The sequence below is a fragment of the Meles meles genome, chromosome X, assembly GCF_922984935.1.
Source record: "Meles meles chromosome X, mMelMel3.1 paternal haplotype, whole genome shotgun sequence".
NCBI lineage: Eukaryota > Metazoa > Chordata > Mammalia > Carnivora > Mustelidae > Meles > Meles meles.
In genome coordinates this window covers 41608662-41625800 of record NC_060087.1, presented here as the reverse complement: position 1 = coordinate 41625800, position 17139 = coordinate 41608662, and the positions used below count along the sequence as shown (strand labels likewise).

At 39.1% G+C, this 17139-nt stretch overlaps 1 protein-coding gene across 2 annotated transcripts in view; it reads right to left on the bottom strand.

The window, feature by feature from the left end:
• Nucleotides 1-5718: 5718 nt before the first annotated feature.
• RP2 (RP2 activator of ARL3 GTPase) overlaps nt 5719-17139 on the bottom strand; it is a 49451-nt gene continuing 38030 nt past the window's right edge. Inside the window, exons 4-6 of one of the 2 annotated variants that reach the window (XM_045996441.1) lie at nt 10766-10851; nt 8639-8747; nt 5719-5829 (exon numbers count right to left, since the gene is read on the bottom strand). In XM_045996441.1, the coding sequence (XP_045852397.1) occupies nt 8664-8747; nt 10766-10851 (170 nt within the window). In that variant the 3' untranslated portion in view covers nt 5719-5829; nt 8639-8663. Of the gene's footprint in view, nt 5830-6976; nt 8748-10765; nt 10852-17139 lie in introns of those variants that run through there. The other variant, XM_045996440.1, reaches the window with a different exon arrangement.

Below are 17139 nucleotides of genomic sequence, written 5' to 3'. Positions count from 1 at the left end.
AACATAGAGCTTGACATGCATAAGTAGCTGCTCTATCTAACAGCATTTAAAAACCCAAACCCAACCATACTTAAAAGATTGCTGCTCCCCAAAAAGAGATTGCTGCCCCTTCAAATAAGGTGGGAGGTACCTCTTCCCACGAATTTGAGGTGTGGGGGAGGGTGGAGGGAGGATGCAACATTTTCCCATAAAAATGCACTCATTTAAAACCTAAGAGGGTAGCTCTCATGCTGTGTTCTTTCTCACAGCTTTAAAAAACTCACTCAGAGGGGCACCTGGGTGGCTCAGTTGTTGAGCCTCTGCCTTTGGCTCAGGTCATAGTCCCAGGGTCCTGGGATCATGGTCCCAAGGTCCTGAGATCGAGCCCCGCATAGGGCTCCGTGCTCTGCGGGAAGCCTATTTCTCCTTCTCCCACTCTCCCTGCTTGTGTTCCCTCTCTCGCTGTGTCTCTATCAAATAAATAAATAAAATCTTTTTAAAAAAACTCACTCAGATAAATGAGTTTTATAAGGGTGAAGGAAGGGCGCCGTAACATTCTGAGCATCTGTTTACTATGTGTCCTGTGGTTTACATTTTTCCTTATGCAGCAGACCCCTGAACATCGGAGGGATTAAGGATGCTGACCCTCCCACCTAGTGTAACTTTGGACTCCCCAAAAACGTAACTACTAATAACTTTAACTGTTGACTGGAAGCCTGACAACACAGTGGATTAACACATATTTTATATGTTTTATGTATTATATACTATATTCCTACAATAAAGTAAGTTAGAGAAAAAAATTAAGGAAGAGAAAATACATTTAGAGTACTATACTGTATTTATTTTAAAAAAAAAAAAAAGTCAGCAGAGAACTGTACCTGCACAGTTCAAAGCCACACTGTTCAGGGGTCAACCATACTTACTGCTAATATAACCATAATCAGGACAGTGCCTATCCGTAGTGTTGCTGGATTCAGTACGTAGCATACCATATAGGCCTCAAATGCTGCCCTATTGAGGGCCTTCGATCATTTAGTTTGCTATACAAGTACATGTTAGCACCAAAGGATTTATAATGCAATATTCTTTTTAAAAAGATTTTATTTATTTATTTGACAGAGAGAGAGAGAGATCACAAGTAGGCAGAGAGGCAGGAGGGGGTGGGGGGGTAAGCAGGCTGTTCGCTGAGCAGAGAGCCCAATGCAGGGCTTGATCCCAGGACCCTGAGACCATGACCTGAGCCGAAGGCAGAGGCTTAACCCACTGAGCCACCCAGGTGCCCCAGGAAGATGGTTGTTAGTTTTGGGGTTTTTTAAAGATTTTATTTATTTATTTGACAGAGAGAGAAAGAAGTCACAAGTAGGCAGAGAGGCAGGCAGAAAGAGAAAGGGAAGCAGGCTCCCCGCCGAGCAGAGAGCCCGATGCGGGGCTTGATCCCAGGACCCTGGGATCATGACCTGAGCCGGAGGCAGAGGCTTAACCCACTGAGCCACCCAGGCGTCCCTATAATGCAATATTCTTGAACAAAGATGTATTAAGAAGATCAGCATTTTTTTTTTAATTTTGAGCTGAGCTCTGGTTCAAGTCGGAAACCTCTGACTTTTCAAACCTGAGCATCACATTTGTGCCCATTTCCTTCTTTTCTGTGTCATACCACCTTTAGAACAGTAATAGGTAGGGAACGATCGAATGCCACCCGAATTCTGCTCTCCACCGACTAAATGCAAAGAAAGATTTCCTACATAAGAAATTACCATTTTGTTTCATTTGGGAGGGAGACAAACCATAAATGACTCTTAATCTCACAAAACAAACTGGGGGTTGCTGGGGGGAGGTGGGATTGGGAGAGGGGGAGCGGGCTATGGACATTGGGGAGGGGAGGTGGACCATAAGAGACTATGGACTCTGAAAAGCAACCTGAGGGTTTTGAAGGGTCACGGGTGGGAGGTTGGGGGAACCTGAGGGTTTTGAAGGGTCAGGGGTGGAAGGTTGGGGGAACAGGTGGTGGGTAATGGGGAGGGCACGTTTTGCATGGAGCACTGGGTGTTGTGCAAAAAGAATGAATACTGTTACGCTGAAAAAAATAAATAAAATGGGAAAAAAAAAAGAAAGAAATTACCATTGAGTTTCACACGAAGATGTCGATAGAGTTCTACCGAGGAAACAGAAAGAAAAACCACTTGAAGCAGACGGCGGGCCGAGTGTGCCGTTTAGGGTTTTACCTTTCTTTCAAATTTCACATTTATAATTAAGCCTTTGTTCCAGGAAAGAAACAAGTCATCGTCCCCACCCTATTCCCCCCAGAATTTGGAGCAACACCAACCATTCCCCTGAACAGTCCTGCACGTGGCTGGATGATGATGGCCAAGCTCATCCCTGAACGCTAGAAGTGGGAAGATGTCAAGAGAGAAAGAGGGAGGGTAGCAGATCCCAAAGACACTAAGGGACTAACTTTCCACATAAACCCAAAGCAAGTAGTTGATTGCTGTTTTTTCTTCTTTTAACTCAGCTCTGGGCATCAACAAGTGGCCACACTGGCTTTATGCAACACGTTGCCTAACTGAATAGGACCCACTTGAATAGGAACACGCGTCAGAGGAAAATTGCAGTCAGAAATTGCTGTGCTCTTATCTGCTTCCAGTGAATACCGCTGATGCTCTCAGAGCTCCCCCAGGAGCCTCAGTGGGCAGAGGCCATGGTTACTATTTCAACACAGACAGTTGGGGTGGGGGGAGTAAGCCCTATGGAATGTTTTTTATTCCAAAGCCATACAAAGAGAGTAGAATGAGGCACTGGATTGTATCATTCAATTAAAAACGTTTATTAAATATAGATCATCTTATTGGACCCTAAGCTACTTTCTAGGAATACAAGGATTTCTAAGCCTTGGTTCTAGTGCTTGAGGAACCACTGGTCTCGAGGGCTGAGCGTCTCTTTATTTTCTTTTAAGATTTTATTTATTTATTTATTTGTCAGAGAGAGAGAGAGAGAGCAAGAGAGAGAGCGAGCAAGCGAGCACAAGCACGGGAAGCAGCAGAGGGAGAGGGAGAAGCAGGCTCCCCGCTGAGCAGAGACGGGGCAGAGCTTCTCAAACTTTGATGTGGTGTGTCTGAATCCCCTGAACACATTGTTAAAATGCAGAAGCTTATTCGACAGATCTGGAGTGGGGCCTGAGAGTCTACCAAGCTCTAGGTGATGCTGTTGCTGCTGGTCCACAGATCGCACTTGGAAGAGCAAGGGAAGCATGGGGAGAGAACTAGTAGAAGACTTTAGAAGCACCTGGACACCTATACGGCGTACTGTGTGAGCACCGAGGACAAAATGCACCCGAGGGTTTGAAAAGGCTTCATGTGGAAGAGGGGTGAGCTGAGTCTTGTTCTCCCGGTGATCCCAGGGGAAAGTCGAGGGCCCACACTGTAGTTCAGTGATGAAACTTTCTGACCCTCAGTTTTCTCATGTCAGATGAGGGATTGAAAACGTCCAGACCCTTCCAAGTCCTAAAACCAGATGACTCTACTGAGATAAGCTTTAAAATTGCTGAATGATCTGTATGGAAGTTAAAATGAAATAGTAGGAAAGTCTTGACTCTTACCTTCTTTATTTTACTAGGCAAAGGACTTGGTTAACCTGGCTTCAGACTTTGTTTCCCAGCTACTTCAGCTGCAAGAATGAGGCGAGTATAAGCAAAAACTGAAAAGCGGGGAGAAGTTCAAGGGGCTTGGGCTTCAAAATATTCGAGATCTATGTCTTATCAGATCCAGGAACAACATTTTACACAGCAGTCATAATATCAAAGAGCAGCTCCCAGTAACTTCCTCAAGTTTTATCTTCTTCAGAAGTGGACTGGGTTTGGTTTGCTTTGTTCTTGGAAGCCTCCTCAAAATTCTCCACAAGAGGGGCGCCTGGGTGGCTCAGTGGATTAAGCCGCTGCCTTAGGCTCAGGCTGGGATCGAGCCCCGCATGGGGCTCTCTGCTCCACAGGGAGCCTGCTTCCTCCTGTCTCTCTGCCTGCCTCTCTGCCTACTTGTGAACTCTCTCTGTGTGTCAAATAAATAAATAAATCTTAAAAAAAAAATTCTCCACAAGATCTGGGAGATAATCTTTTTGATTATCCTCCTCTCCGGCAGCGAGGGGTGCTTTTCCAGGCACAGATGACCTGGGCAGGGCCTCAGCCAGTCTTCTTCAACCAGTCAGACGGCTGGCACCATGCTGGCTGAAGACCCGGCTCGCACTTCTGTCAGCTGCTTTGTGTCAGCGTGGCCTCTGAGGGCGCAAGCATTCGCTGCCCGGGATGGCCACAAGTTAGGGCTGTGAGAGTGGACCACTCACTGTTCCTTGGCTTGGGAACACATTCAACTCTTCGATATGATCTTGTTTACCCCTAAGTTCTTGAAGGAGAGTTGAAATTTTGGTGTGTGTGTGTGTTTAACCATCTGCTGTAGTTGTTCCATGAAGTGTCTCCTTTAGGCGAGCAGTTGCCTTCCCACCAATGTGCACTTGTGTCCACCCGTTGGGCGAGTTTTTCCTGGTTCATGCTAGTTTCTTTGCTCTTGTTGGAATGGAACCAGGACCATGCTGGGGACTAGGGCTGCTGCTCAGGGGGTCTCCGGCAGACCAGCTGGGATTAGGTGCACACACACAAGGACACCTATAAAAGGTTTTCCTAATGAGCCCAACAAACTGACCTACATTTTGGTAGGTCATTACTACCTTATTTACTTATGTTACTACATTACTTCCGTGTGTCAATCATAAGAAAACAGCACTTAAGTCTTAAGAGCCTCGTATACTTGTTTTCTCCCATTCAGTTGCCTGTTTGTAGGTGGGTGTACGGCTCCCCAGCTGAATCCTTAAAAAGAACGCCATACTCACTTTATGAATACTTAACACTGTGTAATAAAATACACTTCAGTGTATTTTATTTTCAAGGTATACTTTATAAACATCATTGCATTACCGGTCATAAATATGCCAGTTACTTTGCATTAGGACAATTACAAGTGGACCCGATTCAACTGAAATGGCGGGGCGGCAAGCCCCCACCCCCAGGGAGGATCAGAGACCAGCTGACAATGCCGGGGCTCTCGCCCACCTGTGCTCCTGCTCTCTCACCATCTATTGGTAGGTGAGAACCTGCCCTCCCCAGGAAGGCTCCAAACACTAGAAAAGGAAAAGACTGCTTAATGGAACATCTTGCTGGAGTTTGCCACTAAAAGCCAAAATGTCAAAGAGAAAAATGGGGTTTAAGGGCTTGCTCCTTTCCTTCCTGTGTAGGACTGATTGCTGACTCCCTCCAACACTATCTATCAAAAACGAAAACCAAGTCAACAGTGAATTACTCCATTTTCTCCAAAAAAAAAAAAAAAAGAAAAAGAAAAAAAAGGTTTTCATGATTAAAAATTCAAATTTTTTAGTGTTAGGCTTTTAAAGGATAAGTATTTTCTAGACTGGATTTTGAATGAGTAATCATACCTAATTACAAAATTACAATATCATTTCTTTCTACAGAGAACAAAATTAAACATGTCCCTTTTAGATGAGAAAAATAAATTTTAAACTCAGCACAGCAAGAATTATCCAATAAACAGAAAAGGAATTTTTATATTGTTTTGTACATCTCTATTTCCCCCTCATGCTCTAAATGTACATGGAAATGCTTCATGCATAGAAAAAAATAATAGCAAATGTTACTTAAAAATTAACCAATTTGTAGTTTCAGTATTTCTGATTTTATTTAAAAAACTAACCAAGCTGCAGTTTCAGTACTTCTGATTTATGGGCTAGTAGATGGAGAGGTTGGGTACAAATGGCTGGTAAATTTGATAAATAAGGTCCATTTGTATATACCTGCAAGAAATTATATCATAAAAAATTCATTATTTTCTTAAATATGGGAGAAACGTCTAATCTTAGTAAGTATTCCAGTATTCAATCATAATAAAATGTATCTTTTAACAAGGGAAGCATTATATTGGAAATTCCTTAGATTAAAAACAAGTTTTCTACTACCTTTGCATTACTCTAGAGTGTTTTGTATACACACACACACACACACAGCTCACGTCTCATTAACATGAGATTAGAAATTTCTATTTTACTTTTGTCATTAAAAAATTTGTGCCATGATCAAATCTTGGCACATGTATGAGTAGCTGAATGTTATAGAAGCGTACCTCAAAAATTAAGTGGTAAGCCGTTTTCATTTTATTTATTTATTTTTTAAAATAAACTACCCCCCAGCGTGGGGCTTGAACGCACGACCCTGTGATCAAGAGTTGCGTGCCCTACCGACTGAGCCAGCCAGGCATCCCAGCCATTTTTGTTTTAACAACATTTATTACAAATCACGTTTTATAAACACTACATATAAATTACATACAAAAGCTAGACAGAAATATACAGAAGTAAAAACAGCAGTACTAATAACACAAGAGAAATAAGCTAACATTTAAACATGTATAACTTAATAAAATTACTAATTTGTCCTTGCTAATAAATGTTCATGATTTCAAAAGCTACTAAAAAAATGAAATGTGGTACAATTACTATCAAAGTTTGGAATTATAGAAACAACAACCATAGCACTACTTATTTTAAAAAATCTTTTCAAACATTCAGAAGCCAAATGACTGTCCTTAAAGACAAATTAAACTAGGGTAAAAGCTCTTATCCAACTGAAGAAAAAGTTTGGGCTTTGGTTAATAGATACTAAATATAGTGGTTATCTTAAAATTAACATCTCCCTTATATGCTGTATTCCTGAGTTTTTTGCTAAAATACTATAGATAAAATAAAGAACTCAGTTTACAGCTTTGTGTAACATTGTATTTATTTTTGAAAAACATAAAGTACAGCAATTACTTTTAGTGTGAATAATGGGGTTTAATAATGTAATCAAAATCAGAAGGAATATATTTAATTTAGCTTAACAGTGGAAAAAATTAATGCCCTCTGACCACTAATTACAAAGCTTATTTGTAAATCATGATTAAAATTATGTTAAATCTGTCACCAAGTTTTATTTGCATCTCATGAAACCATTCTGATTTAAAGAAGAGGTTGATTATGCAGTATAGAGTGCTCTTACAAAATTTTGACTGAAATGATACAAAGCTAATGGTTAGCACGAGGCCAGACACAGGGTAGGTAGTCAATTTTCCACATTAAAGTGAAAAGTCTTTGAATGCATTATTTCTGAACATCAACACACAGCTCAATATAGTAGTTATAAATTAATCTGATATATTCAAAAGCAGTTTACACATGAAAATACATTTTCAGTAACAATCATAAGAGGGATTTCTATAAGTGGCTATCTTCAGTCTTGGTTTTACCAAAATAGATTTAAATTTAAGGTTCCTTTAAAAAATAGACCTATGAAAGCTAATTTCCTATTAGCTGCTACATACAATGTACATGGCAGGTTCAGTCCCTTCTCTCCAGATCGCCCAGTGAACATCTTCTGAGCTGATTAATTTAGGTTACAACAAACTCCTCACAACCAGGTTCCCCTTGGAGAATGAATCAGTGTATCTGGGGACTGGGTCCAAGGATGTGGGTTTTTAAATAAGTAGCTCTCCCTTTGATTCCTGGCAAATTATTACAGTCAGCTTGATTTGGGAAATAATGCTTTAAAGCAGCCAAAAACAATTTCATCACGCTTGAACATTACTTGATGAATGGTGTATCTGCTGGAAATCAAATTTCTCTAGTTTTTTTAAAAAATAATCTGCCTAGCTTATCATCATGCCTAAGCATTTCATGACATTTAAATGTCACAAGATTTTGTTCCAATTCTCCTGATAAACCACAAGAGCTGGTGACTTCACCTTTCTGAAACCTGCCAGTGATCAGGCTTCTATACTTTGAAGTACTGCATACACCTTTTCTTACCAGGAAGCAGAAGAGTCACCTAGCAGTTGCGTTAAAAAAACTAAACGGTGTGGAATTTATTCACATAATCGTCTACTCACAAAGTAGTCTTTAAACAGCTATACCAACATCAGTTAGTAGAGTTAATTGAAAAACTGGGTATCAAATCCCTATTAATTAAAAAAATTCAATTTACAAAGTATTATCAGTTCTGCGTACAAAATCTCATTTGCCACATTATGCAACTAGGAAGCAATTACTTAATTGGCTATGTTTACATGAAAAAAATGTGCAGAGGTTCATTCTAAACGATCAGCTAGTAACAAATCTCTAGATAAAAAAAGAAGAGAAACAATGGAATGTATTCTCAAACAATATGGAGCACTGAGGAAAGTTTAAATTCTTAGAGAATTAAAAGAATAATTAGGATTAAAATCATGACCTGTAAGCCATTTCTATCTTCTAATAATGATATCATAAGCAGAGAAACAAAACCACAACCTTATTGAAGTAGGTTAAATAGTTTTTAAGCTGAGTAAAACCACTGAATTTAAAATGAACTTTTTTTTTTTGGTAGGCTCCACGCCCGACACAGAGCTTGAACTCACAACCCTGAGATCAAGAATCCTATACTCTACAGACTGAGCCAACCACATATCCCAAAACAATTTTTGAACCTGAAGTAAATGATGCAGTATTCAACCGTTTACTAAAAAATAATCATTAACAGTTTCATCATTAGAAAAAACCATTGCTAATACACAAATTAAAAAGGGCTTAATACCAAGTCCTTGGTTCCACACTGCACTTTATATTCCCATCTGTATGTCAGCAAAGTTGTAGAAGCTGTCTACATCTCCAGATGCTGTCTCCTTGCTTTCTGATACAAACATCTATTTTAAATACAAAAGAAGCAAAAAATAAATACCAGTAATCCCCAAATTTCAAAGCCCACATTGTCCACAGAATAATGACAAGCTTCCTATTAAAAGAAATTCAAGTATACCATTTATATAATATTTAATCATATTCTGTAGAATCTATACAATATAGTTTCAGTAGCCACAATGTAAACTGAGCTCATTTAAAAGCACTTAGGATATAATCAAGGTCTTTGCTTTCATAATATTTCTGTTACACTTTATCACACTTGGAATTTTACTGTTTTTTAAATATATGAGAGTCAGTATTATGAAAGCTACTGTATAGAGAAGTTTATTTAAAGACTTCTTAGTTTCTTCTATTTCCTTTTTTTATTTTTTATTTTTTTTAGATTATTTATTTATTTATTTGACAGAGAGAGATCACAAGCAGACAGAGAGGCAGGCAGAGAGAGAGAGTGAGAGGGAAGCAGGCTCCCTGCGGAGCAGAGAGCCCGATGCGGGACTCGATCCCAGGACCCTGAGATCATGACCTGAGCCGAAGGCAGCGGCCTAAACCACTGAGCCACCCAGGCGCCCCTCTTCTATTTCCTAATAAGAATCTCATTAGGCTGAGAAGCAAGACTTGAGATTATCATTTTTAAAGCTGCTAAAGATATATTACTAGTTTTAAATGAACTATCTGCTAAACATGAAAGCAGTACTCAGTAGAACCCTTCAAAAATCGTTTTTACAAATGTCAGCCACGAATTAGAGGAGACCTGGACTCTCTTCTAGCTTTATCATAAACTAGCTGTATGATGCTGACAATTCATTCAATAAACCTCTCTGGGCTCACTTTACACACCTGTAAAATGAGAACATTGGATTAGATCATCTTTGACTCATTCAGATTTAAAATCTCCAAATCATAGAACTGTTTTCTCTTTGCTTCCTTTTCTATTCAACCTAATCATATTTGCCCTTCCCCTTAGTACTGCTGGGATGATAAAATGAGACAAAAGGCAAAGTACTTCAAATTAGGCAAATTTAAGAAACTATTAGCCAAGTCAGTCAACAAAACCAGAAATTTTATCTCAGATATTTATCCAAAAAATTATTAGTTATATCTATACTCATTCAGTACTCATGTTTGGTTTTTAAGTTCTATTAAGTTATTAAAGTCTGAAGTTCTTAGAAACACCAACCCCAACAACATATCTAGAAACTACCTATATGTAATGACTTCTAGATAGAGCTCAAATTCATTTTTTTTTTAATGGGCTCTGTGCTGTTCTCAAAACCGTGAGATCAAGACCTGAGCTGAGATCAAGAACTGGATGCTCAACTGACTGAGCCAACCAGGCACCCCCCCCACACCCCCAGTTTCAATGTTTGATGAAGCATTACTGAAGCAAATAAAAATGAACAGTGGGCAAGAGGATCATCCATCTAAGGTATATAATCTTAGAAATATAACATTTTCCAACATACACTAGTTTTCAAAAAAGGAAGAACTTAAAGAGACATTGAATGAGACTTTTTACTTTAGAAACTCATGTCTTATTGGAGGTTTTTAAATTAACAGATTCTTGGGACACCTGGATGGTTCAGTTAGTAAAGTGTCTGCCTTCAGCTCAGGTCGTGACCTTAGGGTCCTGGGATCAAGCCCCACATTGGGCTCTTGCTTAGCGGGGAGCCTGCTTCTCCCTCTGCCTGACATTCCCTCTGCTTGTGCTCTCTTTGACAAATAATAAAAAAAATCTTTAAATTAGTAGATTCTTATTTTGTAAATTTTTAAGCAATTAAAATTTTAATTTGGCAAGGAAAAACCAAAGCTCAATTAGTAGATTCTTATTTTGTAAATTTTTAAGCAATTAAAATTTTAATTTGGCAAGGAAAAACCAATTGTTTACCATAGATTCTAAAAATCATGATCTGTTTTTTTAATTCCAAGCAGCTACAGGGATAAAAGTACTACTTAATTGTAAAGAAAAGGAAACGACATGAAAGGTCTGATTGAAATAGCAATAATCAATAAAATCTTGTACCTTAGTTCCATTGAATATCTCATTGACGATAAGTTGGCATCCTTCTACAGCTCCATCTCCATTAAACTCCAAGGCAATAACGGGACCTATAAGCAAACCCAAGAAGTGTTGTCTGAATATGAATACAAATTATTTCCTTATTTATTTAGGAAAGCGTGGGGAGGGGCAGAGGGAGAGGGATAATCTTAAGCAGCTCCACACCCAGTGCAGAGCCCGAACTGAGGCTCGGTCTCACCACCCTGAGATCATGACCTGAGCTGAAATCAAGAGTCAGATGCTTAACCAACTGAGCCACCCAAGTGCCCCCAAATGTATTTTGAAATTTATCTTTTTATTCTTTATATTGTAAAGAATCTCTAGTCTCTTCCCTGGGGTGTAAGAAGAAAAGAAGAAGGAAGTAGACAGATGGGGATATGTCACTTTTGCTACTTCTTCCAACTGTAATCATGCAATAAATGAACACAGTCTCATCTTATGATGGGTAACTTGAGTGTTATTACAGGACTACGGTCACATTTTAAAGTGTTGTAAATACTCTGACTTTTCTGGTTTTCATTCCATAAAAGCCATAAAAAGTCCACTCATTTAGCAGTACAAAAAGCAGCTGATAAGATGACAAATAAGATCAAAAGCAATTCAAGTATCATAAGTAGGTTTTGCCGGGCAGCCTGTCTTCCTTGCAATTCTCCTACTTAACAGCCAAGTTCTGGGTCACCAATAATGAAGCTAAGCCGAGCAGGAATTGAAGCCAGGCACCAGAGGTAATGACCATCTGAAAATGGTTTTCCTGAGTGTGCCTTACAGCAAATTCTAGAACCAAAGACTGAGTTTTTATTCTCTGAATAGGATATTTGTGCCTCCTTTCCTATACATTAATTTGAATACTTTTAAACCACCTGTACTTTAAATTCTAGTGTAAAGATTTATGATTAAGTTCGGCTTAGATTTAAATATAGCATTGGTACTACCGGTGTCAAGTTGTTGGTAAATGTGGCCATAGGTTAGCCAAGCAAAATATGTCCTTCAATTCAATTAATATTTATTCAGTTATCACTATATTCCTTAATAGATTTGCTTTTTAACTTCTAAAGTAATCCTAACCTCTAGAAAATGATTAATTTCTTGAAAAAAGACATAAGCCCAGTGGGTGGCTGGGTGGCTCAGTATGTTGAAGCCTCTGCCTTCAGCTCGGGTCATGATCCCAGGGTCCTGGGATCAAGCCCTACATTGGGCTCTCTGCTCGGCAGGGAGCCTGCTTCCTCCTCGCTCACTCTCTGCCTGCCTCTCTGCCTACTTGTGATCTCTGTCAAATAAATAAATAAAATCTTTAAAAAAAAGACATAAGCCCATTAAACAAACATGGGGCAACAGAGACTAAGAAGTACTAAAGAATGAAATTCTAAGGTTAAGTAATACGAAATACTAAGTTGAATGTAGGCATGTGCCATAGGACAAGACACAAGAACAAGGGAGAAGATCACTCTGCACTGGGCACCAAAAGAACTGAGGGTTTGTGATTTCACATAAACAACAAATACAGAAAAGGAATGACATGTAACAGTAAATTGTACGATTAGATACAGAGAACAAAGTATGAGTTTTTCAGGATCACAGTGTACTTGAGATCAAGATAGGTGCTGTATAAAGAAAAGAAGATAATTAGGGAACATTTTCTCAGAAAAATGCTTGATTCTCTGTCTGGGGCAAGAAATGGATAAGATTAACCTGTAATATCTTATTGAGCCAAAAAGCAGGAAGCTATCAAAGGCCAATACAGTTGTACCAAAAGGACATAGGATTCAGCTTGAAGGGGCTCCCAATGGCCAAAGATGAGACATGGACATCGGAAGGAATAATGACTGCAATTTATTAAAACATACTGAATATATAAAAATTCATGGGCTCAAAATGATATTTAGAAGAGAGAAACAAAATTCACTGGACACCACTGCAGGTTGCTAATACATCAATTCATTATTCTGAAAACTGATACTTAATTCTTTTGTTTATTCAGCTTTTCTGATATGAAGCATATTTCAAGTTAACCCAAGAGCTCTGGTATATAAGAGAAGTTTCATTAACATCAATTAACATATATAGAGGTAGTGACATGGTTAGAAAATGATCATTTTGCAACTCCTAATAAAATAGTTGGATCCTGGGGTGCCTGGATGGCTCAGTTCGTTAAGCGGCTGCCTTTGGCTCAGGTCAAGAACCCAGGTTCTGGGATCGAACCCCACATCAGGCTCTCTGCTCAGCAGGGAGCCTACTTCTCCCTCTCCTACTTCCCCTGTTTGTGTTTGTTCTCTTTCTCTGCCAAATAAAGAAAAGAAAAGAAAAATAAAATGAGCAAGGGACAGAAGATTAAGACTGGAATAAAAAAAAAGAAAAAGTTGCTAATAAAAGTAGGGTTTTCAGTTTTTATGAGAGTGGAAAGTTTAAGGTAGAATATAGCATGCTTTTATTCAGGATCACTACAAGGAAATACAATAGATACATTTTTTAAAGTCAAACAGTCAAACATTTTTTACTGAAAGTTCCTGTATTCTATAGAGAGAACATAATCTAGAATTCAGGAACACAATTTGGTGGAATTACCCATGCATGTAACTTGGTTGATAGTCATCTTTGTTTGTTTGCTTGTTTAAGTAAGCTCTATGCTCAATACGGGGCTTGAACTCAGGACCCTGAGATCAGGTGTCACATGTTCTACCAACTGAGCCAGCCAGGTGCCCCAACTTGGTTGTTATTCTTTAAATAGAATATGATGAACTTCTAGGAAGTGACGTAATAATTTACCAATATAGAAACACCAACAAAAAAGGCAGACAAGTGGAGCACCTGGGTGGCTCAGTGGGTTAAGCCGCTGCCTTTGGCTCAGGTCATGATCTCGGGGTCCTGGGATCTAGTCCCGCATTGGGCTCTCTGCTCAGCAGGGAGCCTGCTTCCCTCTCTCTCTCTCTGCCTGCCTCTCTATCTACTTGTGATCTCTCTCTGTCAAATAAATAAATAAAATCTTTAAAAAAAAGGCAGACAAGTGTATCAGTTTTGATGAACATGTGTAGATAATCCTAAATTTAAAAAAAACCTACAGTAGCTGACAATGCATGTTTTAAGCAGTCCTACTTGTATAATGATGCTGACTACAATTACTGTGATTATTTCAAGCTGAACTATGAGGTCAATAAAGATCACTGGTAAACTTTTTTAAAAGTATTTTAGCATGACCATCTTATCAAATAATTTGCAGTAGCTTTGGGGCACATGTACCCCAATGTTTACAGCATCAATGTTCACAAGAGCCAAAATATAGAAAGAACCCAGATATCCATGAACAGATGAATGGATGAAGAAGATGAGGTATGGAATATTAGTCAGCCATCAAAACTGAATGAAATCTTGCTATTTCCCACAGTGTGGTTGGAACTAGAGGCTACTATGCTAAGTGAAATAAGCCAGTCAGAGAAAGACAAATGTCTTACGATTTCACTTACATGTGGAATTTAAGAAACAAAGCTGATGAACATAGGGGAAGGGAAGGAAAAATAAAGTAAGGTAAAAAAGGAAAGAGAGGCAAACCTTAAGAGAGTCTTGACAATAGGGAACAAACAGAGGGTTGCTGGAGGGGAGGTGAGTTGGGGAATGCGGAAACTGGGGAATGGGCATTAAGGAGGGCACTTGATGGAATGAGCACTGGGTGTTGTATGCCACCCATGAATCACTAAATTCTACTCCCCAAACTAATACACTATATGTTAACTAAACTGAATTTAAATTTAAAAATATCTAAATGTTTGAGTTGTCATGAAAAACTGAAATTTTGAAGTAAACAAAAAAGATTCCTAGATGTCCTAATACCCTCCTTCTAGATTATCTAACGTGACCTCGGAATAAGTCACTATCACGTTTCAATTAGATGACAGCAAAAGCCTCCCAGGTGCTCTCTCTGCTTCCCCATAGTAGAAGTTACATTTTAAATGGACCATGACATTCCTCTGCTCTAAAACCTCTAGTAAAATATGATCTGTTTTTAATTGTTCTAAAATAAGTGAGTTTTTCAGATTTTTATTTTCATTGATGTATAGTTTACATACAGTATTTTATTTGTTTCAGGTATAAAAAATAGTGATTCAGGGGCGCCTGGGTGGCTCAGTGGATTAAGCCGCTGCTTTCGGCTCAGGTCATGATCTCAGGGTCCTGGGATCGAGCCCCGCATCGGGCTCTCTGCTCTGCAGGGAGCCTGCTTCCTCCTCTCTCTCTGCCTGCTTCTCTGCCTACTTGTGATCTCTGCCTGTCAAATAAATAAATAAAATCTTTAAAAAAAATAGTGATTCAACAATCATACACATTATAAAATGCTCACCATAAGTGTAGTTACCATCTGTCACCTTACAAAGTTATTATAATATTAGTGACTATATTCCCTATGCTATACTGCTTTTCATCTCTGTGATTATTTTATAACTCGAAGTTTGTACCTCTTCATCCCCTTAAAAATAACTATTTTATTTTTTTTTTCCATTTTTCTGTAGTGATTTTTTTTTATTTGTTTATTTACAGCATAACAGTGTTCATTGTTTTGGCATCACACCCAGTGCTCCATGCAGTACGTGCCCTCCCTATTACCCACCACCTGGTTCCTCAACCTCCCACCCCCCCCGCCCCTTCAAAACCCTCTGGTTATTTTTCAGAGTCCATAGTCTCTCATGGTTCATCTCCCCTTCCAGTTTCCCTCAACTCCCTCTCCTCTCCATCTCCCCATGTCCTCCATGTTATTTGTTATGCTCCACCAATAAGTGAGACCATATGATACTTGACTCTCTCTGCTTGACTTATTTCGCTCAGCATAATCTCTTCCAGTCCCGTCCATGTTGCTACAAAAGTTGGGTATTCATCCTTTCTGATGAAGGAATAATACTCCATTGTGTATATGGACCACATCTTCCTTATCCATTCATCGTTGAAGGGCATCTTGGTTCTTTCCACAGTTTGGCGACCGTAGCCATTGCTGCAATAAACATTGGGGTACAGATGGCCCTTCTTTTCACTACATCTGTATCTTTGGGGTAAATACCCAGCAGTGCAATTGCAGGGTCATAGGGAAGCTCTATTCTTAATTTCTTCAGGAATCTCTACACTGTTCTCCAAAGTGGCTGCACTAACTTGCATTCCCACCAACAGTGTCAGAGGGTTCCCCTTTCTCCACATCCTCTCCAACACACGTTGTTTCCTGTCTTGCTAATTTTGGCCATTCTAACTGGGGTCAGGTGGTATCTCAATGTGGTTTTAATTTGAATCTCCCTGATGGCTAGTGATGATGAACATTTTTTCATGTGTCTGATAGCCATTTGTATGTCTTCGTTGGAGAAGTGTCTGTTCATATCTTCTGCCCATTTTCTGATAGGATTATCTGTTTTGTGTGTGTTGAGTTTGAGAAGTTCTTTATAGATCCTGGATATCAACCTTTTGTCTGTACTGTCATTTGCAAATATCTTCTCCCATTCCGTGGGTTGCCTTTTTGTTTTGTTGACTGTTTCCTTTGCTGTGCAGAAGCTTTTGATCTTGAGGAAGTCCCAAAAGTTCATTTTTGCTTTTGTTTCCTTGGCCTTTGGAGACATATCTTGAAAGAAGTTGCTGTGGCTGATATCGAAGAGGTTACTGCCTATGTTCTCCTCTAGGATTCTGATGGATTCCTGTCTCACGTTGAGGTCTTTTATCCATTTCGAGTTTATCTTTGTGTACGGTGTAAGAGAATGGTCGAGTTTCATTCTTCTACATATCGCTGTCAAGTTTTCCCAGCACCATTTATTGAAGAGACTGTCTTTTTTCCATTGAATATTTTTTCCTGTTTTGTCGAAGATTATTTCACCATAGAGTTGAGCGTCCATATCTGGGCTCTCCACTGTTCCACTGGTCTATGTGTCTGTTTTTATGCCAGTACCACGCTGTCTTGGTGATCACAGCTTTGTAGTAAAGCTTGAAATCGGGTAACGTGATGCCGCCAGTTTTGTTTTTGTTTTTCAACATTTCCTTAGCAGTTCAGGGTCTCTTCTGATTCCATACAAATTTTAGGATTATTTGCTCCAGCTCTTTGAAAAATATCGGTGGAATTTTGATCGGAATGGCATTAAAAGTATAGATTGCTCTAGGCAGTATAGACATTTTAACAATGTTTATTCTTCCAATCCAAGAGCATGGAACAGTCTTCCATCTTTTTGTGTCTTCTTCAATTTCTTTCATGAGTGTTCTGTAGTTCCTCGAGTACAGGTCCTTTACCTCTTTGGTTAGGTTTATTCCCAGGTATCTTATGGTTCTTGGTGCTATAGTAAATGGAATCGATTCTCTAATTTCCCTTTCTGTATTTTCATTATTAG